This window comes from Strix aluco, chromosome 4, assembly GCF_031877795.1.
Source record: "Strix aluco isolate bStrAlu1 chromosome 4, bStrAlu1.hap1, whole genome shotgun sequence".
NCBI classification, from domain to species: domain Eukaryota; kingdom Metazoa; phylum Chordata; class Aves; order Strigiformes; family Strigidae; genus Strix; species Strix aluco.
This window is the reverse complement of record NC_133934.1, coordinates 2,912,619-2,937,890: the sequence shown is the minus strand read 5'-3', so window position 1 is coordinate 2,937,890 and position 25,272 is coordinate 2,912,619. Positions and strand designations below refer to the sequence as shown.

Genomic DNA, 25,272 nt, shown 5'->3' with positions numbered 1-25,272 from the left:
GAGGGATATATTTCATTAGCTTGCTTTAGGCACTACAGCAAAATGAAAAGCGTGAGCTTCAAGGCGGACACTTGAATGGAAACTAAAATATTGATGACTTTTTTTAAAGCCTCATATAAGCAAACGTAGAGGCAGCAGCAGCTGAAAGCAGCGCACATGGTCTCAGAGGGATCTCGAGCTGACAGCTCACCACCGCAAAATACAAGCCCCGAGCAGGGAGGCCACAAACAGGAACTTGGCGACGCAGGACAGCGGCTGCAGCGCTTCCTGCCGTGAGCAACGTGCTGACGGGCGCTCGGCATCTCCCCAGGAGGGCTCGGAGGGTGCAGGGGCTTCAGGCCTTCAGGTGACTTCTAAGCTGCTTATCCAAGGTGTGGGAAAACCGACAAAAAACTCAGATTAATCCCCCTCCTGATCTCAGTCTCCTCCATCTACCCGTGTGATGGGACTGATTCACATTTATTCCTATCAGAACTGCTCTGAAGGCTTCAAAAAGCATCCAAGGTGCTGCTGTCCCCATCCAGACAGCCAGCAAAACGCACCAAGGGTGCGTCCTCTGCTGCTGGTGGAGCTTAGGCAGCTGTTTCCATCTCTGCACAATGTTAACTTGTCCAAAGACAAACAAAAGAAAAGTGAGGTGAGGAAAGTATAGGAAACACCTGAACACAACACCCGAAGTATCACAGCACTGTGGACACCACCAGGTATGAAATATCTGCACAAGGGCTGGCCTGGATTGAGGGGCAGCCAGTGTCCTGGAGGTGTGACAACAGCCAGAGTGCCTGCTGGCATCAGAAGTACTACAAAGCCCCATGCAAGCATCTCAATCCCAAACAAAGTGCTAAACTTGGGGTTTGGTTCCTACAAAACACATGATAGACATCATAACCTCTCCTCAGCAAAGCAGAGCACCCACCGGTGCTGACAGCCCCACCCCGGTGCCAGGAGAGCTTGGGCAGCCCTGCAAAGCAAAACTCAGCCTGGGGTAGCCTCAAATCCATGAGATCCTGACTTTTTCATCTCAATCATATCCAGGATTGCAGCCCCAGGGAAGTTGTCACAAGAAGTCTGTGCTTCTCCATCCTTCCCACTCAGTGGGTCAGATGAGAGGCATGCAGGGGCAAGATGGTTTCAGGACACAGCTCAGAACGTGGTTGAGTTTTTCCCTACTATCCTAATGCAATTAAGACACAGATGGGTAAATGGGTAAGAGTATTTATTCACCCCCCAAGGCCACTGAAGCTGCCTTGGTAAGAGCACAGCAGCAGTGGGCCCTGAAAGCAGAGAGGGCTGGAGACAGGAGAGAAGCAGCACAGGAGCTGGAAGAAGGGCAAGGGTGGAGTAGGATCAGAGGGTTGGGCAGAGGTCAGCAAGGACTCTGGCAAGGGAAGCATCCTCTGTTCCTCCCTCTTTAGGGGAGGAAAGAGCAGAACAAAAGGCAGCCGAGCCTCGCGTCCCTTGGGCAAGGGACGGACAAAACACTCCGTTTGCAAATAATCCCAAACCTGGGTTGTACAGGAACTGCACTCCCAGGCAGGTGTCTGCTTTGTCACTAAACCACCTCAAGGCTTCAAATCACTCCTGTTTTGAATCCTTCAGCCTATTAGTCTGCCAGACATTTTAAAACATGAGCACCTTACGCCTGTCAAATGCAGGGTCACCTTGAGGTGAGATGAGCTGTGTGTGTGGCAGATGTACCTTCCCTTCCCTCTAAGCATGGCTCAATAGCTGCCTCCAGCCCTGGCAGCTGTTTTCCACCCCATCGCCTGATGATCAGAGTGACACCCCTGCTGCTTGAAGGGCAGCAGATGCCACAAGCAACAACAGAAGCTGTTCAGCTCCTCTGAAAGTTTGATCGGTGTTTTGCAGAAGTTCGGAGCAGGGTCTGATATGGCTGTTGCACAGTTTGTGTAAATATCAATCAGGTTTTCACATGGAAGCACAGTCTCAGTAACGCTTTATAGCCTGTGCTATAGCAGTTGTTTCAGTGAGGTGGAGGGCAGAGTTAGACACCTTTGCATACCACCTCAGATTAGCTGGGAAGAGTTTAAGATCTCCAAAGTGGTGCTCCCCCCATCTCTATCACTGCAGATGGCCACCTTCATATGAAGGCAGCATTTGCTGAAGTGCCATGAGCTACATGACAGGGTGAGTCAGACCTCTGAGCACAGGAAGTGCCACTTCAGCCTGAAATATGGTCTAAAAGCACTAGAGGAAAGAGATTTTGCTGAGTAGGAGGCTAGAGTCAGGAACTGAGTTAAGGCTGGCTGAGAAGATCAGTGCAGCCCTCCTGCACCTTGAAGAACACTTTGCAGACAGGACGATTCCCCTCGGTCCACCCTGCAGAACTCATTTCACAGCAAAGAGAAACGGAAGAGCATGAAAAGTGCATGAGGCCAGAGACAGCGAGCACCATCCTTCAGCGCTGTGGGAACAAAATCCACTCCTCACCTTGTGCAGCCGTAAGTGGCAGATGCCTTGACCCTAATAAGTCTTTCGGTATCTCAGCACATCATGTGCATTTTGTGCTGAGAAAAAGAAGAAAATTGCAGTTTCTCTAGCCATTCCCCTCTAAAGCATCACCCATTCCCCTGCACCTCATGCCTGGTCCAGGTCTGCCTTACTCCAGTATCTCAATGTCCATCCCCAGCCTCCTCTCCTTACTCCCATAATCTTCTCGGATCCACTTCATCTCCCCAGTCCTGCTGCTATCAACCCTCTCACAGCTCTGACAAGGTGCCTGCCCTGCAGCTAGTTTGCTTTTGAGCTGAGTTTTAAGAGCCCAGGGCTCTGTCAGGAAAAGCAGTGAACTGAGCCGCAGCAATCGGAGATGGCATTACCTCTCCTACCACTGCTTCAGCAGCACCTAGCAGCTTCACCTTGGGTAATAAAATCAGCAGAGTAGTAGTTAGCTGGAAGCACAACTCCAGCTACATCATATATGTTCCCTAGAAAAGCTTACTTGCTCTGTGGGAGCAGTACTCACAGCCCAAGGGCTGCAGACTTCTCTGAGAAAACCAAAATCTTAATCATCAAACCCAAATCATCTCCCTTTCCTGGGAGAAAAGCAGTTATATTACTAACACCATCATCTCACATCCCAAGTTATGAGACTTCCGCCAGACGCAGCCCCAGCATAACCTCTCCGTGTGCCTGTCATGGTATTTTAATCAACATCTACAAGCATGCACACTAACCAGGAGATTAGGAGTGCAAATGCACCTACCCACACTTCGCTGCAGACTCAGTTTAGCACAGCAAGCCAGACAAGATATCGAAGAAAGAGGGTTTTGGTGGAGATGAGGCATTTTTCCTTTTGGCATTACTCAGATGTCACACAGTTCAGGGCACGTGCACGCCACGTTTTTGTTTAGGCAGATATATTGCTGCTACTGTTTTAGCAAGAGTTACATGGATAACATGAAGGTACATATTCACAGAGCTAGATGAGCAGGGCAAAATAGGAAAGCTAAAAATTAAAGCTCATCAAAAGTTATCAACCTCTGCCAAGTCTCTGCAAAACTTGCTGGCTTTAGTTCTGAAGGACCATATATGCCAAGTTAACACTCTGAATACTCAAAGCAGTTTTCTGGAAACCACCGATTTTTTTTAACTCTTAACTTCCAAGGTAGTCTACGCTACAAATCAGGAAAAGCATTTTCATTTATAGCCCCTGTTTGCACAGCAACACCTGTTCCCTCAGCCAAATCCAAACCCCAGCTTCCACAATCATGGGAGGGCATCTCCTTTTCTTCAGAAGTGGTAGTTCCCTTCTCCCACCAAGTCTCTTCAAAAAGCCAGAAAGCTAAAGTTAGATTAAAAGAGTTCTTTCGAGCCCGTGTGATCGGCAATCCAGCACTATCAGCTAGCCATGTTAAAAGCCATTTCAGATTTCTCAAATGAGTTTTAGGCACGGAAGGCAACAAATTGCAGTCGTTTTCATGGCCTTGCAAAACAGCACTTGGGGTCATCTTGCCAGAGCATAGGAGCAACGGTATGTACTGTGCTCCTGATGGATTCAGCCACCTCAGATATTCTACCCTGGGAAAAGCAAAGGCTTTCCTCCTAACATCACTGCTTTAGATATTTTTGTCACTGATCCTGATCCATTCAGGACTGAAATCCAGCAGTTGGCCCCACTCTTCGCGTTCCAAGCCATAAACCTCACACAGCCAAACAGCCAGCTCTGCTGCAGTCAGACAGTCAAGCACAGGAGTTGGCAAGTTCTTGTTTTGGAAGTGCCCAAGAGCTATTTGCATTCATTTTCTCAGAGGAATTAAAGGTCAAGTGCAGAAGGACAACAGAAGCAATAATAATATATATTCAATAGCTCAGCTATAATACAGCATTAAGGAACTCAAGAGAGAGAATTAAGCTCTGTATCTGCCTAAAAACTAGCCATGATACTAACATTAAGTTAAAAAAAGTCAGCTTCATTTGATTTTTTTTTCCACTCATGGATTTTCAACATCCTCTAACCAATAATAGACACTAATTTTCAAGAAAGGCATGAAGTTTTAATTAACCTGAGATAAAGTGATCAGCCTGAGCTTTAAGCTATCAGAGGGTTTGCTTTGTTCCTCAAGTACTGCAGGCATGCAGATCCACTGCGTCACTCAGAAAATACCCAAATCCCCAACACTGGGTGCAAAAGGAAACTCAATTAATAATGGAGCCTCCACCTCTATTTTGACCTTTACACTCTGCACAAAAACACAGACTCGTGTTGCCTCCAAAGGTTAGATAACCTTACAGTTAGTTAATATTGGCAAGGATAAAGCAGTCTACGGATTCAGGAGAGACTAGGAAGAACTTTGTACAAGTGTTATCAGTTCTCCAATCTGCACAGTATTCTAGAATAAAGTATTTGAACAGCATCCTACTCTCACACACTAACCAAGGCAAGCTTCTGGTCACATTTTATACGCTGATTTCAGCATAATCACCTACTTACCAAAATAGCTCTCCTTTTCCAGACAAAAAGAGAGCAATTGTATTGATAGAACAGCATCTTTTAGGTAAATATTTGCCTAAATTTTACATGTTCCTGCTGAGGTTAAACTTCAAAGTTAGGGGGTTACTCATTGTTTTGTATCACAAGAGTCGGGAAAAGCAGTCATGAAAAATTCCTTCCTTCCTAACAAATTACTCCATTTCACAGACAAGAACAATTGCAGTGCTGTAGTCACAGAGCAATACCCTCCAAAGGGCGCTATCAAGCCACATTTTGCAAAGCTGTCTCCCACAAAATTAAAAATTGAAGCCATGCTGATTAAATAAAGTAGTTCTGCATACAGCTGGATGCTTGCTAGAATTTTAAGCTTTTCCTTTGGTTCACAGTCAAGTGATTCCCTGGCAAGGCTCACTATTTTTGTCTTAAAGGAGATTTACCCATCGTGTGGCAGGCAGCCACGTGGTTTACGTCAGCCCAGAGAAGACAACTGGGGGGGCTAGGGGTTGCCCACAGGCTGCGTTGTTGGAGTGCTGAGGGCTTGCTACTGACAACTAATTGGCAAGAGGGGTCCAGAGCTTACCTCTCATGCTCTTGTTAGACTACCTCCTTTACTAAGCCAAATATTATGGGTTGGTACAGGTAGACTAATGACTTCTCTTGGTCATCTAGATGGGATTTAGAGAAGTGTTCTCCAATCCCAGCCCCTCCATGGGTAGTTTAAGGGGCAGAAGAGCTGGGGAAGTGTTGGGTCATGCTTCTTGGCTCTTGAGTAGTCACTGGAAACCCGTAAGATATGAGCTTGGAGCCTTTTGGAGTAATGACTACCTGCTATGGAAACACCAGTCCATTACTTGAACTTTCAGAGTGCTTCAAGACCACAGATCAAACCACAACCTCCTCTTGTAAGAGAGAGGTACAAAGCGTCTAGCAGATAAGTCACCAAGACCAGACTTGCATCCTTTAAGTAACAGATCCCTCCACTACTGGCCAGCCATAACTTCAGTCACATGCTTCCAACCCTATTTCGAGTCAGTCTTTTGTCATGAAGAGCCAGATGGAAATAGTTTCCCCTGCCACTTCAGTAATAATTCATAACAGAACCAAAATAACTGATCTGCTACAAAAAAAAAAAGAAACAGGCCCTTTTGAATTAATTCCAGTATTGTATTTTGCAGCCAGATTTCTAGGAAATGTTGTGAATAATTCAAGTAATTCAGTGAGGCTTTGTTTTTATTTTTTGTTTTTACAAAACACAGCAGCACGTGGAACTTCAGTTCTGTACCAGAACCCACAGAAATCAGGAGCGTTCATTTCATTATAGGCCTCCTGATAGTTCTTAGAAATAAAAACCTGCAAGAGACTTGCAAGCCATCCCCTCAGGCTCTCCACAGGTAGCAATAGTGCATCTCCTGCTGGTAAACTGGGCATCTCATCGGGGGAAACCCATTGCGAAAGGATTTGTTTCACAAAGACGTTTAGATTAATCTCCTAGCTAGGCAAACAATTCCAAGACAGATAAAGACAAATTTAAAAAAGAGAAAAAGCCCACAGCACACATACCAAACTGAACTGCAAACTGAAAAACAAAAACAAGCAGATAAAATACATCCAAACATCCCAAGCCAGACTGGGGCCTTGGGGCCCTTCAACACAACTGCAATTTGTTGTGCCAGCAAAACCAATTAATAAGTCAGAGGAGACCAAGCAGTGAGGGATTTGCTTTGGAAGACAAAAATTTATGCTGCAATATTTGTTGGGCCAACTTTAAAACAATGCAACAATTCAGATATCCCCAGCACTACAGTGAGACTCCTTCCTTTGGATTTTGCAAGAAGAACTAGAAAGCCTCCGGTTTTGTGTCCTATCAGAGAAAGTTCTTGGGTCAATCAAAAAGCTCATCATACATTGGCTGAATTGAATCACTTGCAGGTAGTACCAATGCCTTTAAAGCTAACCCACTTGTAGCAGAAACTGGATACTCCCCCCCCACCACCATGGAGGGTGTAGGAGGCTGACAGCCGAGACAATGTGGGGCTTGATGAGTAGTTATTCTGAACATTGATTGCCGAGCTGCATTTCATCAGGACTCCAATTATCTTCAGGTTTGGATTGGGTCTACACAATCATCTCATTAGTCACTTAAAATTCATCAGGAAGAAAACTCATTTGACAAAACAACCTTGATTCAAGCAACTTAAACACACATGGGGCAGGTAGGGAAACACCAAATATTACTGCGCCAGGCCAGACTTCATTCATTTGCTTGTGCAAGAAGTTTGTTCCAAAGAAGAATGAGTAAAAACATGGATTTTCATCAGCAAGATGTGTCAGAGGACAGCTATTCAATCTGACAATATACATGGGTTGAAAACTGAACACGGCCAAGAGCTGCCATCATACCTGCTGCCACCACACCCTTCATCCGAAACTTCTAACTGGGCAGGCACAAACTTATTTCCTTATTTTTCCTCTTAATGTTGCTTCTACAGAACAAACTACTAAACAGATTCCCCCCCCCCCCCCCCCCAGTCATACTGCATGCATTTACCTTTTGCAATGCGCTAAAGGCCACAAAAGTGGTTTTCAGTCAAGTTCTTCAGCAGTAGGGGAAAACCAGAGTATGCTGGAAACTGGAACTTGTAGCTAAAGACACAGGCTCCGTTGATTAACCTTCCAAATTTTTAGCCAGTTAAGAAGTTATCAAGTAGGTTAGTACATGGTTGGGACTGTAACAACTCTGAGCTTCCAGCATCATCATATATTAACATCCATTCACTAGAAAAATCCTTCCTGGACTTTCCTCAACTCCTCAGCAATTAACAGAGCTACAAGTTATTAAATACTTCATAAGTTTCTATGAACAGCAAATATCCAGGAGATTCTTACAAAGCACTGCTTTGGTGCTGCAGCCAAGATCACCCTCACCACAACAGTTCAAACTAAAACTGAAGTCTCAACTTTTAACATTGCTGCAGCTGCTATTGAGAACACAACAAGAGGAAGAAAAAAGTTAGCTGGCAAAGACAGACACAGACTCTGAACAGAGCCTCAGATACAGTCAGAAACAAAAACATCCTAATTACTAAGGATACAGAAAACCATATGTATATGCAAGATCTCAGGAGGAGATAAGGAAAAAGCTCGACTGTGCAAAGAGCAATAGTATCAAAAGATGTTTCTCTGAGAAAGGGGAAAAATTTAAGTGCTAAGGAAATCAAAGGAAGAGGGCTTCTCTTCCTTTGCCCTCCCTCAACACACAGCTTAGGGGATTGGTTTTATTCTAAAGGTGGGGCAAGAGCATCTCTTGGTCTCCATAATGAACTGGCAGATCCAAACAAGTGATGCCAACAAACAGCTTAATGATTACGTAGCTCCGTTTCAAAACAAGCAGTTTTGAAACTATGTGAAAAGGTAACTTCTTTCTCTGCCGTTTCCTCTAGCTCTGATAAAGTTTTTGAGGTAAGTCTTCAAGAATCTCAGTGCATGAAACTTCCGTACAGAGAGCGCCAAAGCACTGCCTCACAGAGGGATATGAACATTCATGCTGGCAACCCCCAAGATGTGCTGTCCATATATTCTGTGCAGAAACACACAAGCCCTTAGTTAAATCAGGCAGTAGAAGGTGACTCATCACTCAACAGCAACTGAACTTTTAAAAAAGGTCAGTTTGTAATGAGGAACAAGAATGACAGCAGATTTGAGCGTGAAATAACCAAGAAATCCACTGTATTCTCAATCACAATTAATACAGCATTCAGTATTGCATGCAGGCTGAAGAGGAACTTGCAACCTTCCCTCCTTCCCCTAAACCATGCAGAAGTAGAACAGGAAAGAAGCATGCACAGTTTCATGAAGTCCATAATGGTAGCTCTAAGGTGCCATCTCCTTACAACAAAAGGAGGAAGCTGGGTATTAACACAAACAGGGCAGAAATAAACGCTCACTGCCATGGCACCAAGTCGCATATCTCCTAGGAGAGCTTTACCTAGGAGGGAATGCCACAGCTAAACATGTTCTCTAAAAACATCCAGAGATCTGCTTTTTTTGTTTGGACAGTTTGAGGAAGACAAGACATTTTGTCCTGGATGGGAGCGTGTGGAGCCTTTCCATGTAAGATACTAGGACAGGCAGCTGTGCTTGTGTTCCTTGGGGCAGGAGGACTTGGGATGAAGTAGGTGGCGCCAGAAGACAGCCGCCTTTGTCCTTCCTCCAAATCATACAGCAGCATTCCTCCCCAACCCCTTATGCTGCTCTCAGCCAGAAACTAAAGGTTTAGTCATCTCTCCGGGTCCTAACTCTTACATTCCTAGTCCCCAAGAAAACACCAGTCACATCCCAAGGAGCCACAAACAAGCCACGGAAGGTAGGAGCCTGGCTACCCAGACCCTCGTGCCCCACATGCCCTCAGAAAACCTCCCTGAGGTCAGGCATTAATTTCTGTCCTTTTGCAACTCAACCCAGCCTTCAGAAGAGACCTCTTACTAGAGATAAGAGTACTTGCTTCTAGTTTCACCCTTTTAACTCCTAGAAACTGGCTCCATATAACACTTTCAGAGAAGGCAAGTGAGCCAGTGCCAAAGGAAGCACTGTCAATGCTGGATCTACTGCAGCTGACATCTGGCAAACATTCAGCTTCCCCTTCCCAGATGTTAACCGAAGACTTGGCTCCCTGGAACAAGGAAGATGAGCCTTGTGACAGCTGCGAGCATCTACAGTCCTAAATAACTGGAGCATTCTAGTCTTCTTCTTTCAGCATTTGGAAGTCCTGAATACTCCAAGCACTGCACCTCCCTCAAGGACAAGACGACCCAGGCCCTTAGACTACACCTCAAGGAGGCTGGTCTTGAGTTGAACTCTCAAGATTATCTCTTCCTAACAATCCCCACACATGCTATTTCTCCAGAACCAGTAGAGAAGTCAGGACTTCACTGCACTTTAAGTCTGCCTGTTTATCAGTACAGTATCTTGGAGAGCTCAGCCACCTTTGCTGAGGCAGATGATACAAGCTTCCAAGTGCCACAACTTAATCTTGCTTCAAAGAAAAAATAAATCTTAGAGACCACTTTGCACCAAAAGATGCATTTACCAAAGCCACCCAACATTTGCCTGATGCTCTTGGCAGGATGTCTCCAAGGGGATCTGACACCCACGCATGATCTCCACTCCAGAAAAAGACAAGCAAATATACCTGCCAGCCTGTCTTACAGGAAAACATCATGAACAAACTTGAAAAACAAGGAGCCACCCAGAATAGTCACTGATGACAAGGTGGAGATGATTAGTTACTGCTTTGAATATCTTGAACATCTACAGGATTTAAAAACAGAGTCTGCTTCCAGTAGAAGATTACACAACCACCACATAAAACCGTCTTCACATGTTGCTTGAACTAAATGGATTTTTGTATCACCTGTTTCAAGTTGTCAGCTAACCCTACAGTGCAGCTCTCCCCCCAATAAGGCGACACTATGCATAAAGAAGTCAAACAATACTTGCCACTCTCTTCAAAGAAGTATCCATTTCTTGACATCGCTGCTGGTGGAGACTCTAAAAAGACAGAAAAGAAAGGAAACATAAGAATCATCAAGATGTTGAATGGCTTTACCTTACTGAAAGCCTGGATTACAGCAGAAAGCCCAGCCCCAAAATACTGCAGGCATCAGATTTTCTGAATGTGGCAACTTTAACCTTTTGTTTATTGACTTTAGCATTTACCCAAATATCCTGTACAGTCACAGCTTAACTTTTTTCAAGCAGTCTCAGACATCTTGGGCTGGGACCACAAAACAGCAAGACTAAAGATCACGACAAGCTTGATCACCTCAGTGACCTATCAAACATGAACAAGCGCATCCAAAAATAATACAAGCTAAGCATTTACAAGGCTTTTATAAAAATTACAAGCCATAATGAAGTCCAGGTTGTAGTTTATGCTCAGATAAAAAGCAGCAGTTTAATTTAGAAAAAAACAACTCAATTTAGATGAGAACAGAATTTCACATCCTATTCTGCTGCTCCTAATCATTAGGATATCCCAAAACAGTGCTTGGCACTTAAAGATAAGCACCAGACCACTGTAGCCTTCCTTGGCCCGCTTCCTGAGCGGGGGTCCTGCAAACACCATCTGCACCAACAGGGTCTCACGAGGAAGCCACAAATGGGAAATGACACTGACCAAGAGCAAGCCCACAAACACAGCAGCACCAGGACCGAATCCCCATGATTCATTATGGAACATATTTTATTAGTTAGTGAGTCAGTTCTGCAATTAACTGCTGGCAAAGTGGGTATTTACAGTGCAGAGAGATGTTCAAACAGCATAGGAGCACCTGCTTTCAGGTGTGATCAAAGCCTGGTACCCAAGCCCAGCCTGGCTGTTATAATCCTAACAGTATTTGACAGTTCAGACTGCGTGGGCTAGAAGCACCAGCTTTTCTATACAGGTGCATGCCCCATTTTACAGTGAGCTAACAGAGCTCTGTTTCAAGCCTCGACTAAGAGTCACCCAAGCAGTCCCTCAGAAAGCTGCTACTAGGTACTGCCTCTTTCTGTGCTTCTTCCCAGCCAAAACGCAATCAAAAAAGAGGAATAGATTTGCCCTGTCTTTCCCCCCTTCATTAGGCTAATCAAACATTACCTACGCAAGCCTGGGATGAATTTGGGCCAACAAGGAAAGAGGTTTTGCCTGCTTTATTGTTCTACAGATTAGGCTTCCTGCTTTTCGTTTGAGGTATGAGACTGTTTCCCAAAGACCCTTTCTCTACCCCATAACTTTTGGCTTACGGGTTACGTGCTTTTTTTTTTTTTTTTCCCCTTTTACAGTGTGCCACGTTTTCAAGCATCATAATTCATCCTGGTCCACCGGGAGCCTTTGTGTGCCAGACGGATACAAGTAACACCACTGACGGCAGCACCTTCCAGCCCTAATGCTTGTCACAGCCCAGCGTTGCTCAGACCTTTCAGAGCAGACAGCATCTGGCTGTGTAGGTTCCTGGAGGGCCACCGTGATGACCATTTAAAAAAAAAAAAAAAACCAACAAAACAAACCAAAACCACACACACAAACCCAAGAGCAATTCAACTGTCTGGTCCAAGACAGAAACACAATGTTCCAAGTTCATCCCAGAACAATGGGTTGGAGGAACAAACGCACCCGTGGCCAAGGGGCACCCATTACACGAGTCAATTGTTTCCCTCCACCTGGAAGGGAAAGAGAAGATCCATCCAGACTGATTAGCATGCTAATGATCAAAGGAAAGTTTTTTAAAGAGGCTCTCATTGTGTAATGATTGCATTTACGTATTTCAGAGATACAAACAAAATACGTCTAGGCAGACAGATTACCCAAGGAAGTGACATTCCCAGCAGGATGGTCTATCAATTTCTCATTTCTGTTATGGCTTCTGAAGGAGCCTGAAGGAACATGTTCATCCTTCGCTAGGCAAAATGAGACATTGTTTGCTTCTTCTTTAACTGCACACACCTATTTGATGACCTTCAAGGTCCCTTCCAACCCAAACCATTCTACAATTCTCAATTTTTATGGGCTGATTGTGCCCAACGAGCAGGAATTCTGAGTTGGTTGGTTTCTTCATTAGAAATACCTTCTAGCTGCAGCATTGCCTGGGTTGACATCGCACCTTTACCGGAGACTGGTTCGGTAGGTGCTTGGACTAGGCATGAAAAGGGCAAGGCTGGGGTATTACAGCAGGTAGTGCCATTTCATTAGGTGGCACTCGTCCCTCTGAGTCACTAATGAGCAACAGTCCCCTAGGCAACACGCTTTGGCAATTATGTTGGAGATGCTGTTTTTTCAGATGAGTCATAAAACAGAGGTCTTAACCTTGTAATTAAAGATGCAATGGCACGTTTGGGAAAAAAAAAAAGTCCGTCATTCACCCTACTATGTCCTGGCTAAAGTCCAGCCCTGGTAATTTGTCTTCTCCCTACATAATACTATCCCATAGCACCAACGGGATTCGGACTTCAAAACAGCCTTGTTGGAGCCTTTTGGAAAGTTGTTACAACCCCCACGGAAGGGGCTACGCACATTAACATCAGGAATCAGGAACGGTGTGTAACGTGCCCAGGAGGTAAAAGGTGATGGGGTGTTTACACAAGTCCAGACACACGCACTGAGCTATGGAACTAGCTTAAAGGTCAACACATTAGCAGGAGTGGAGGTAGGAAGGGTAAATTGGGGGCTACATCATCCGCATCTCTGAGAATCTAGAGAAAGTGGCATCCACTTAGCTTTTTAACCGAGCAGAACAAAGGGAACAGATTTGGGGGAGAGTGTGATTAACATTTTCCTCCCTACACATCAGTCCCCTTCTCCCCATGCTTCCCCAAGCAGTCTAACACAAGCATAGCTTATGTTTGTGGGATGCTAGCTAAGGACAAGGCCAGCTAGACTGTGCTTAACTTCATGCTCAGTCACAGCCAGCAAGGCAAACATCTCAGCAGGCTCCCCATGCCTCTCCTTTCACAAGGCTTATGGGATTCTAATATCCAAGGTCTCGGCTCCTTAGTCACGTTTTGCTGAAGACAGGAGCAATGGGTTAGAGTTGTGCAGAACTGACAGCAAGGAGGAGTCCTCTTTTCTCTAGCAGAAAGGTACATACCCACAGCCTGCATTTCCTCTCCCCAGCTCACCTCCACTCCTGAAATCAAAAGCACTCAACCAAGGGGCAGTAATAAAACTGCAGTAACCAATGCAAGTGTTTAGTTTAGGGAAGCCTAGGATACGAGTCTCCATATATATTAGAGATCAACACTACAAAGGTCCAAGGTCTGCCTGAAGTTGCGGAAGTGTTTCCATGAAGTATAAATCAACCCCTGCACTAGCCTTTGCAGGCTGGAGGAAGAGACCTACAGTCTGGGGAGCACTTTATTACCACAGGGTGGGAGTTCCCCCTCTCCAGACCAGCACACCGCTTCCCTCAGATCCAAACCCATGTTGCTAGTTCCTTTCCCCCAGGTTTTCTTTCAGAGACTTCAGCAATTAAAAAAAAAAATCCAAGCAAAGCAATTTCAGCAAGACATTAAGGTCAGGCTTCTAGAGGCAAAGCTGGAAAGCATTACCCCAAGGAGCTAAGATACACAACACAGCAATTCACTCTAGTATCTCTCACTGAGGTCCATGTCCTCACTCCCCAGAGCTTTCTCATCCAACACCTACAAGGACAACCAGACTCTCCCAATTGCTCTCCCTGTCCAAAGGCAGAACGAGATGCCATCTTCCACTATCTGCCAAAAAGCACGAGGTATAGCTCTTTTGACAATTTAAGCAGTGCTCTTCATTTTTAAGATTTAATTTACTGCAGCAAATAAGTTTCTACTGCCACCCCACCTTATTCCCTACAGGGATGTCTATTAGATGAGACTAAATTGGACTGGCATTAAGAAGTGTCACCACTTAGCTGCTTTTTCACAGGAAAGCTTCTGACTACTTTCTCATCCCTTTATGAGCACTGAATTCAAAAAGGTAAAAGTGAAGAACTGAAGCACTGAAGTGCTGCAAAGTGAAAAACAAAGCCTATTTCTTGAGGCTCAGGGATACAGCTTAAGACTTCAGAAGTTGCTGCTCTTTGACTCGAAGCAATTGCAGGGACTCCAAGAGTCACCGAGGGGGAGGTATATGAAGTGTACTTCTTAACTGGTAGGACTGTCAAGTTGGCTGTAGTTTAAGGTGCTTGGTTTTAGGACTATGACGAATCAGGTGACCTGCAGTGGGAAGTATCAGACAAGAAGCGGGTATACTTCCCGATTTCTTACATTCTTACCATTTTTACATTTACATTTAACAACAAAAACAGATATAACCCTACCATGCCATCCTCCATTATTAAATTCCTGTGGGAAACGTGTCTCAGATCTAATAACCCATTTTAACTCTCTTGTTTTAAGGTCAGTAATAAGTTCTCTTGAGCCTTGCAATATCAGTGGATTACAAATAAAAACACATTCTCTGAATACTTCAGTAACTCAATTACAATGTTCTGCTGCTGGCATCTTCCAACTAAGCAGCCTTCTGCTGCACAAGCCTTATATTGAAGCAAAACACAGCGCTCTGACAAGCTTTCTACAGACTTTGGCTTTTATGACTTCCCTCCAGTAAGTCTCTCCAACTTCCAGTGTCTTGATATTTAATTGGAGTTTACTTTGAGACTACACCATTTTGAAAGGGTTACTTGAAAGGTACTTTTTCATTTACAGGCCCTTTAATATTGGCTGCTCTTGGGTTGTCTCTGAACAGGCAGCCTGCACATCTGGAGCATTTAGTTACCCCATAAGTACTGATCAGAAAACATTAGGTACCTTCATCATCTTTTGCTCAGGGCGTGCTCCAATATCCCAATTTCCACCACCACTTTCATCATTGTTTTGTTGGAGCTCTGAGGACATATCTGAAACTCATCAGCCCATGCAATGTCTTGCCTTAAAGTTGCTAAAGCAAAACACTTGAGCCTCTGAGCAAGGAGTTACAACAAAGATCACTTGTTCAGCTGAAAAAGCCTTTAAACTTTCCCAATTTCCTCCCAGGACTTACCAATTCTCAGCATGAACTGCCCAGTTATCTGGAAATAAATCTACTTTCCAGAAGACACACAGGGCTTTAGCTTTGAAGCAAGATTTTGGCCACTTCAAACTGACTTCCAGGAGTTTGTCAGTCAATGCTAGAAGCCTCCATCACTACCATTGAATAGCCGGGCAGCAGCTTCCCTGCACGACGGGGAACAAGGCAGTTAGTTGCACTACCTTGAACATGTCCAGGGTCAAGTCCAGCTTAAACAAATGTATTGTCTCATCTAAGGCTTAGATCAGGGGGGAGATGACAAAGCTACTCCTATCCAAGGCTCCACCAGACCTGGTGTTCAATATTGAACACTGAGCTTACTTCTTATTCTTTGTCCTCTCTACTCCATCATGAATTAACATACCAGGACAAAGGAGTCCACAGCTGTGCAAGTGACCAGGTAGCTACACACAGGTTCATGCAATTTGGGGCAGGAGAGCCACAATTTATGTGTTTCAGATACCCAATAACAATATGATGCTGCTCCCCTCCTCCACTCAGAGTCAGCAGAAAACCAGACAGACTTTAAGAAAAACCACACGCACAAGGAATAATACCCCAAGAGAAACCTGCAGGAGAGGACTTTTTTAATTACATGGAGCATTGACTGAAAGGAGCCTGCAATTGAGAGTTTAAAAAAAAAACTCTGTATGCAACAAGAGCTCAACAGCAGGAGGATGAGGAAGCCTCAACTCCTTTTGTAACACAACTGCACCACCACAGAAGAATAGGAAAAGAGCTCCACAGGCAGCAAATCTGATCACAATGATGAGCTGATCAGTTCCAAACATATCAATACTGCAGGATTCTCCTGCAGAGCATCATTTGTGCTCTTAAAATATGAGATTCTGGCAGTTTTCAGGGAAAAACCAAGCAGCGGGGTCTCCTGGTGGAGACATTAGCTACAAATTATTTAAAACCATGCAAGTCAGCAAGAATGAATGGACAGCAGCATGCTAAAAGCTATTTTGCCTGAAGTTGCTGCTTCTCATTTCTGTCTACACCTTAAGCAGCTGATCCCTTCCCCTGGCCCTGCATACTTCAACTGGAAAACGCTGGTGAAAGCACAGCTCATACTGGCAAGAGTCAGAGATGAGAAGCATGTCCCTATGCTGCTGTTATAGGCAAATAACAATTGACAGAGAGGCCAAGAGCTTGAGATTTTTACTTGTTTTTCTCTACACCTAGAGAGGTGTGACAAAAAAGGAAAAAACCACTAACCACACAAGTCAGTGTTTCAAAACTGATCACCATAATTCAAGGAAGTGTAAGATGAGTAAGTCACGCTTGTTAATACTTGGGCAGGAAAATACCTGGTAGATACGGTGTATAAGCACTGCTGCCTGTGGCAAGCCCAAACATAGACCTTTCTCCAGAAAGCGCCAGTTTGCATCGATAAAGGCAAAGGAAAACAGAATAGAAAAAGACTCAAGAGGGGTAAAAAGACCTTTTGTAAGTCATTAAATAGGAATATCAGCACTGCTATGTTCCAGGGAGTTTTATCTTGAAGGGATAAGAGTCAAGATCAACCAAAGGACTCAACTTCACTGCAGCTTTACAGCCTCACTCCCCCTGCAAGCACCACACTTGCTTTCTCAGTACAGACACACATCCATCCACATTTCATCCCCATCAGAGGCCGAGGGGATAAACCCTCCTCTCCCAAGGTATAGCAGAGCCCTATCACTCCTCACACACATCTAAATACCTTCCTAATACTGCTTTCTTCAGCGCTATTTGACAAGTAAGGAGTTCGCAACATACCAGTCATCACGGTGAAAGCCTAAGGGCAGACTCCAGCCAGTACTCACAGGAAGGGTAGGCATCCCTCTGTCTACATTCCCCTTCTGCACTGCTGCCCCCCACTTTTCTTCTCAACTTATCCTCCTCCCCACGAAGACGTCAAGCCTTTGAAAGACACAGCCAGACACTGAAGGATCGGTGAGGGACTCATCCCCACGTGGCATGCCTAGAGGTGTAATGCAGGCAGCAGTATGGCACACCAGCAGGCAATGGCACCACTTTGTAATAATACAGCGATTTTTTGTTAGAGACCTTTACCTAAATGGGCTGACTAAAACATCGTCTGCATGCAAACACCTACAAGAAATTAACTTCTGAGGTCTTGAGAACAGTCTAGAAGACAGCCATGACCCAGGAAGATTTAAATCTATTCCAAACCCCTTCAGCTTGGTAAGCATTTAGAAAATCAAATTGTTGGCACCTGAGAAGGAAGGTGCTTTGGAGTAGCCCAATCCAACGGCAAATTGCTGCTTTAGCCAAGAGACTCAGATCTGCTCTCCTTATGTGTAGACATGGCCAAATCCTCTAGCAATCCTTACAGGAGAGGATGTTCCTGCTAAAGAGCACTTTTTAAGACTTATGTGTACCATACTCTTCTTACCACAGAATTGCATAGATGTGTTGCTTGACTCCCCTACCCTCTACTAGAAGAAATATCCCGAAAGGATTTTCACCACCTCTTTGCTTCCCACAAGGGTTTTGTTTCCCAAAAATCCCCATTTTTAGGACTAAGTCTGGATTACTGAAACTAAACATCTCTAACACCCCTGGAAGTATCCCATTTCTCAGATTTTTGGAGGACATGACACCAGCCCTGACATTTCCTAGGCTATCCCATGGCACACCAGTCACTTAGACATAAAGCTTTGCTCCATGGGTGTATCTGAAGTGTCCTCCATCACAGTGTGACCACCCCAGCATGCCAGTCCCGATGCAGGCAGAAAGCACAACTTTTATAGCTTCACGGCTCAGCAGACACTGAAGTATCAAATCAGGAATTATATGCAAGGAACTGGATATTCTTCTGATGAAGGAAAATGGCGTGAGGAGGTCTTAAATTACGCCATGGTCACTCTGGTAAATGAAACCCCAGAACTAATTTTCACAGTCAAAGGCTGTGAAAACAGAAAGCATCATATTGAAAGGATAAAGCAGGAAGCATCCTCCTGCCTGCTCACTCCCAGGCAAACACACACCCACACGCAAGCTCAGGGATCAGACATGTCTGCTTTCAAAGCATTTTCCTCACTGCATTGAACAATTCTCCTCTTCATCCCCTCCCCAGCTTCCTCCAGAACACCCATCACAATAAAACTATCTAATAAAAGATCGCTGGCAGCAGCAGTGACAGCTACCAGAGACCTCCCCCACCAAAAAAATCCCCATGCACACTAAAGGTTGGTGTCAGCGGTGCTTGGATTTACCAGCAGCACCAGTTTGACTCATCACAATTTAGCCCACCCGAGCAATTAATATCCGAGGGTGCCTCCCAGAGGTGAGCTGCAAGAGGAAGCAACCCTGTAAATTGAGAGCCATGCAGCTGCTTCGATAACGGGATCTCTTTTCCTCCTCCATTGGTGTTTTTGGCCAGTGGGACAAGGCAAGAAGCAGGCGAATGACAACACTTTGGGATTTGGCTGGCGGACAGAGAATTTGGGCTATTTGCCTTTTTCCCAGGTTGAAGGGGGAGGTTTCATTTTGTTGGGCCCTCTAAAAAAGTGATTTAAGACTTGCAAGGATTTCTTGCATAAGCACTACATGGAGAGGAGCGAAAGCAAATACCTCCAGAGATCCCACAAGCAGGCAAGGACCCAAGAACAGGCCAGTTGAGGCTTTTCAGTAGACTTTTTCTGAAACATTTAAATAATTTAGAAAGCATTAACTCTTACTGACAGCTTTTCAGACAGCTCTTTCACTTGCAGGGCCCTATCAAAAACCTCATAACTCTTAATCAAAAAATGGCCCCAAATCTTGGTCAAGGTTGAATGTGGATTCAAAAAGGTGCCCGAGTTATTTTCCTTTGCTGAAATGCTTTCCTTGTACAGGCAGGTCTTCCAGAGGCCACCACCTGTCACTCAGCTGCAGTGGTACTGTGAAAAATATGCAAAAATGGTTAAGAGACAGTCTATCAACGTTTCACTTGCTTGGGGCTATTCAGAGAAAGGGAGTTGTTCCCTGCAGTGGTTCAACTGTTAAATACTGTAAAAATTAAGCAGCAGCAAGGTGTAAACTAGTAGCTATAAGACCTCTTCTTTGGGGTTAGGTGGAAGAGATGCCCCAGCACCACCAGTTTCACACTCCAGCATTCCCCCAGGGTACCAGCATCATGTTTTGGAACAAAGTGTTTCTAGAAAGTTTTTATCCCCTATCTTACTGCCACCAGAAATGAAAACAGCTGCTAAAGAGGCAGCAGCGGCTGGGCCAAGCTTCTGCAAAGTTATTCCTGCACCCCTTCCCACCACCACCACCCAAAAGGCATCTAGATGGAACAGGAGACCAGCTTTAATTCACACAAAACCACAAGTTTGGTCAAAACAAGATCTATACTGGAAACATAGGAAGACACATAAGTAGAGAAGTGAACACAGCCACCTGATCACCAAACACATTTTCAGTTGTGGTTCCAGGCAAGACACAGAAAGAAAAACCTCCCCCTGCAAATAAAAGTGAAAATGGTCCAAAGGATACCCAAATGGCAGCCCAACTGCCCTCCACAGCCTCAACCATTCCCCCCAGAAACAGAGATTTCAAATCACGACAGGCTTGGCAGGATAACACAAATCACCCCATACAGTTTCTATGTCTAGGAGCCACAAAACAGCAGCACAGTGACAACACCACCACGGACAGGGGGAGAGCCAGCAGCACCAGATCCAATTTTGCTGTCCATCATCAACCCAAAATAAAAATGCCATGGGCCGGTGGTGAGATAATTGCAGACTAACAATCCCTGATAGAGTGTTATTCATTAGGACATTGTTTATGGTTCGTCTACATGGCTTCCATGGCTACAGCACCAGGGATGATGTTTGCTAGCATTTTAGACAGATTACATACATGCATTTTGTTTTCACTCAGCACTGCACTTTCCCTACATGAAACATCAGTATATAAAGCCTCGCAGACAGGCTGTTAGGATGTTTTAGCATTAATTAGAGAAAAAAACAGAACAGGTAATACATCTTGTGCTCATCCCCCCATGCATATCCTGAAACTAAATTCAAACCCTGAAAGGCAGCACTCTGGTTAATGTAAATTGAATTCAAAAAGATATTCTCCATCCTTAAACACAACAGCACAGAGACATCCGGCACAGGCAATAGATAGCATCACTAAGCAGCAAAGCCCACTGAAAATACATCAAGTACTGCCTTACTTTAGTGAATTAAATAATTAAAGAGCCGGCAGAGCTGGTTTTCTAGATTTCCTGTCCAAACGCATTGCCCAGCAACAGTATTGCTTCAGTTTGGGGTGTTGTTTTTGGCTTTTTTTTTTTTAAGACCACAACTTACCTGCACTACTCCTTTAATAGAGATGCTGTTCAAACAGCCTCGGCTCCCCTCCTGGCTGCTCCCCCTGAGCCACCACACTTATTCCCAAATGCCACTTGCTCAGGTGGCTGAGGCAGCAGTGGCTCGTGCTTTTTCAATGGCTCCAATATTAATCCATCCAGAGCATCTTTCTCCCTCACTTCCAATTGGCGAGCGGCGAATGGGTGGAGTGAGAGTGTGACCCATTAGCTCCCAGCTGGGCACCTCCAACCCAGTTCTCCCAACTGGAGCAGGGATGCCGGCGAGCCGCTAACTTCACGCCTGCGAAGCACCGCTCCGCATGCCACCGCAGCCCCGGCCAAGGCTGGGCTTTGGGTTGTCTCCTCCAGCCACCCAGATCCCACTGCCTCTCAGAGCTATTTGCCTCTGCTAGCAAGGAGGGAAAAATAGAATAATTAAAGCGACCCGGCGTTTTTTGCTGGATGCTGTAAGGAGAAAGCCCTTGTTCCTCCTTAAAAGAAAAAAAAAAAAAAAAAGCAGCTTTGTGGCAGCCAGGCTCAACTGAAGTGAGAAGATACTGTACCTTACAGACAGAAGTACAGGGAGAATAAAAGGATGTGAAGATGCAGGAAGAATTGAGCGAAGGGAGGAGAAAAAAACCTGCTGCTGAGAGGTAGATATAGCAAATTTCTTAAAGATATAGCTGCTGTACTCTGCGAGCGCGGTGCCTGCCCGACTGCGGGGCTGGGCTCTGATGTTTTTTCCACGCTACCCAGCATGACAGTTCAGCTGCACGGGCAGCAGCAGTGCAAGGGTTAACGCATGCATGCAGTGAGGAGCCTGCACAAGGGAATGAGAAACAGGGCAGTAAGTCTGTGTTCTAACAGCAAGTTGCCAAAAAAATAGAGCTGAAGAGACCTCACCTCTCCGAGGAGACTTACATCCAAGCCTGTCTGCCCAGCGCTCGACTGTACAGTGCCTAAAAAGCTTTGGAGGGAAGATGCCACATCCTCCCCCCTCTCCAGCCTATTCTGCTGCTTCACTTTCCTTACAATTCAAGATTTTCATAACAATAAGCCAAGTCTCCCCCAGCTGGATATTTAAAGCCCAGAGGAATGGTCTATGCTGGCCAAAAAAAAAAAAAGAAAAAGAAAACCCTAACTCCCCAAAGCAACATCAAGTCAGACTTAGAAAAGGCAGAACCCTAAAAAAAAAAAAAAAAAAAAAGAGAGACAGAAATAAACAGTGAGTTATCCAAATGCTGGCAAGGCTGGGTCACTCCCCTATAGTAACTCTGACAATTACTGTGACTTAAGTAAAAATTTCCCAGTGATCGTATTTACCAGGAGGCAGCAAATGTTTCCCAGAGCAAAGCAAGGCAAGGCAGGGCACGGCTCGGGAAGAGGATCGCTTTTAGCAGAGGGATTCAGTCAGAGCCATATAGCCCCGTTTTCAGTCCCTGATACAGACTTGTTTCCGCTGCATGAAACCACAGGCAATGCATGTTTTTAAACACCTCCTACGCATTTTCTCTGCTGAGACTGCTCATCCAGTCTCCTCCATATTTTTTTTTTTTTTGCATGCCACCTGACGAGCTTTTCCAGGTAAGGTACATCATATTCAGACTGTTAGTAAGAGGTAAAGGAAGCATACCATGGTCTGTAAAGTATTTGAGGGTGGAAGAGACCCTTGGAGGTCTCTAGCCCCACTCCTTGCTCCAGGCAGGACCACCTTCCAAGCTAAATCAGGCTGCCCAGGACCTCATCTCATCAAGCCCAATATCTTCCCCAAAAAAGTTTTACAGAAAGTCAAGACTCCTGCCCTTGAGATCAGCACTTAGAGCAGAGCTCAGCTCCTAAACCAGCAGGATTTACTGAGTTTCCCCTTATAGATTCTTTGCAGTAAAGCAATGTATAAAATTTTTAACCAAGCTGATACTTAAGGTACCTTCTCCTTGTAGCAAGACAAATCTGCAGTAGAGGATCTTAATACCTTCCCCTATACCCACACTTAATACCTTTAATAACAGTTTAAAGGACAGAGTTGACAGCGTCACAACCCTAAAGGTGAAATGAGCCTCCTCCAAGCAGGTATTTCAGGTTTCAAACACTGTCGGATTCATTTCAGCAAGTGAACAAGCTTATGAAACAAAAGACTGGCTAAGATCAGTTTCTATTTTTATTATTTTCCATGCTGAGGTTGTTTATCAGCTCTCCCTGACCAGCCTGCCCAAGCACGAGGGTGTAGCGGGGGCTGGAGCTGCTCCTTGGTGGAGATGACAGCGGCCAAGCGAGCAGCACCAAGAGAGGTCCGAGAGGAGAGTGCATCAACACAACCGCGTAACGCATCCACCAAGTCCTACCTTTGTTGCCTCCCTCTTCACCCACCATCTCCAAAGCCACCCCAAATCTCAGTAGGCTTCTCTGCTACCCCATACCACCCCTCTTCCAGTCCCCAACCCTTTCATCCCTGGTCACCCACCGTCCACTGGCCCGGTCCACCTCTGCGTCACTAAACGTTGTGGCCACGGGGCCAAATCCTGCGAAGAGCCAGCGCTCGCCCCAAACTGGCCGTAGGGCGAGCGGAGAAAGGTGAGCCGGGGGTAGCAAAAAGAAGCCGGCTCCATTAGGACGGAGAAGAGAGGAGAGCCAGGTACGAAGCAAACCGCGTCTCCCTTCACCTCCTTCAGCGGGTACTGTTGGGACATGCAGTCTCAGAGTCTTCTCCCCGAGAAGTTCCTTTTTGGAGAAGAATTAGTGCAAAAAAAAAAAAAAAAAAGCTGCTCAAGCAGCCCCGCTGCTGCTGTCACAGCCCAGCAGAGCACACTGGAAAGGCTGCGTCTCCAGCCTGTATTTAAACGCCCCTCTCAGAAAGCAGAGATGCAGCACAGGAAGAGACAAATTCCAGCTCTGCATCGGGCTGATAAGCCAGGTTTATAATATTCAAGAAGTATTGGCATTACTACAATTCCTGCCCCCCCAAATGAATATCTTGTGTGGTAGCTTGTTGTGCACAATAAGCAAAAAAAAAAAGCAGCCCAATCCCTAAAAAAAAAAAAATTAGCCTGTTCCGGTGGGAACAGCCAACACGTTGAATAAAACAAACACACGCGTGTTAAACCCTAGGGACGCAATTAGGCTCAGCGCAGGGGGAAGAGACATTTAACTCCTGGCGAAGGAGATGGCAGCGGGCGAGAGGAAAAGGAGAATAAACCTGATGCCCGGCACTGTGCCCCATGGGGTGATTTCTTTCCCCAGGGGGTGAGCCCAAGTGGCAGCTCCCACCGCTGCACGGTGCCAGCACCTGCCCCAATATCAAAAAGGGAGGAAGGCCACCTCATCCTCAGCCCCCAGATTGCCCCATACACCTAATTTTCCACTCCTTATCTTCCCCCATGAGCAGGTAGCACCCAGCAATAACTCACTCTGTTACCTGCACAGCTCCAAGCCCACCCGTAAAAATCTCAAAACAAAGGTTGCCCAGCTCCAAGCACTGACCAGCTGAGAACTTCTCTCCACCAGCTTCAAATCGGTGAGTTTTCCCCCTGTAACAGCCAACATGATCGCTCGTCTCCATCCATCCCACCATGGTGTGGCTACAGGGATGCCCCTGGGGTAGCCACAGCCCCACAAGCTCCTCTGCTGCACTTTGCATCAGGTCCTTCAAACCTAGAGAGCTAAAAAACCCCTATGGAGAAGAAAGCTCCTGCTCAAAACGAGTATAAAGTCAGTGTTACCCACTCCAATGGCTTGTATCAGGTTTTCATGCTTTTGTCCCCGTCTTCCTGCAGTTTCTCAGCAGGGCATTTATGAGGAATGAAACTGGACTCTATTCCCTCCGTGCCCTCCCCAAATCACAGCTCCCACTGGTCCAGAGCTTGCAGAACCTTCTTCAATAACAGAGTCAGATTGAAGCCCTTCATACTACCTTTTTTTTTTTTTAATTTCAAGTCAGAGCCAGGGATGAATTTAGAAAGGGGGAATAGAAAAGCCCATGGAGTTATAAGCGACAACTAAGCGCTTTGATATCAAAGCCAGCACTGACAGATGCAGAAGCCTGCAGTGCTCTGCTCTGGGCCGGCATGTCACTGTGCTCTGCAGAAAGGCTTTACAGGGAGCTTATCCTAGATCACATTTAGAAAGTTATATTGCATTAAAAAAAAAAAGTTTTTCAGTTTCCCAGGTCCCAGCACAAACTCCTGACGGAACTGCTTTACAGACTTCACGATCACAAAACCCTGCTCAGACTCAAATTAGGATGAGCTTTAAGGAATTGCCACAGCATTCCCTGTTTTTAACCTCAGTGTGCTGCATCCTTCACAGCGGACTCCCTGCCCCGCTTCGGCAGCGGCAGCACCACGCCACGCCTCAGCCGCTGCTCGCAGCAAAAGTAGCTTGGATTTAACGTATGCTGGATATCTGCTGGTGTGCTCGGCAGTAATTTGC

The 25,272-nt window shown here is 45.5% G+C and overlaps 1 protein-coding gene across 5 annotated transcripts in view; it reads right to left on the bottom strand.

Annotated features, from left to right (window-relative positions):
• The window catches only part of SLC4A11 (solute carrier family 4 member 11), a 93,584-nt gene extending 69,311 nt beyond the window's left edge, over window positions 1–24,273 (bottom strand). For 2 of the 5 annotated variants that reach the window (XM_074821781.1, XM_074821782.1), the window contains exons 1-2: window positions 23,309–24,273; window positions 10,451–10,501 (exon numbers count right to left, since the gene is read on the bottom strand). In XM_074821781.1, coding sequence (XP_074677882.1) covers window positions 10,451–10,501; window positions 23,309–23,534 — 277 coding nt within the window. In that variant the 5' untranslated portion in view covers window positions 23,535–24,273. Of the gene's footprint in view, window positions 1–190; window positions 310–10,450; window positions 10,502–20,848; window positions 21,357–21,410; window positions 21,433–23,308 lie in introns of those variants that run through there. The other 3 variants (XM_074821784.1, XM_074821783.1, XM_074821786.1) reach the window with 3 other exon arrangements.
• Window positions 24,274–25,272: the final 999 nt, after the last annotated feature.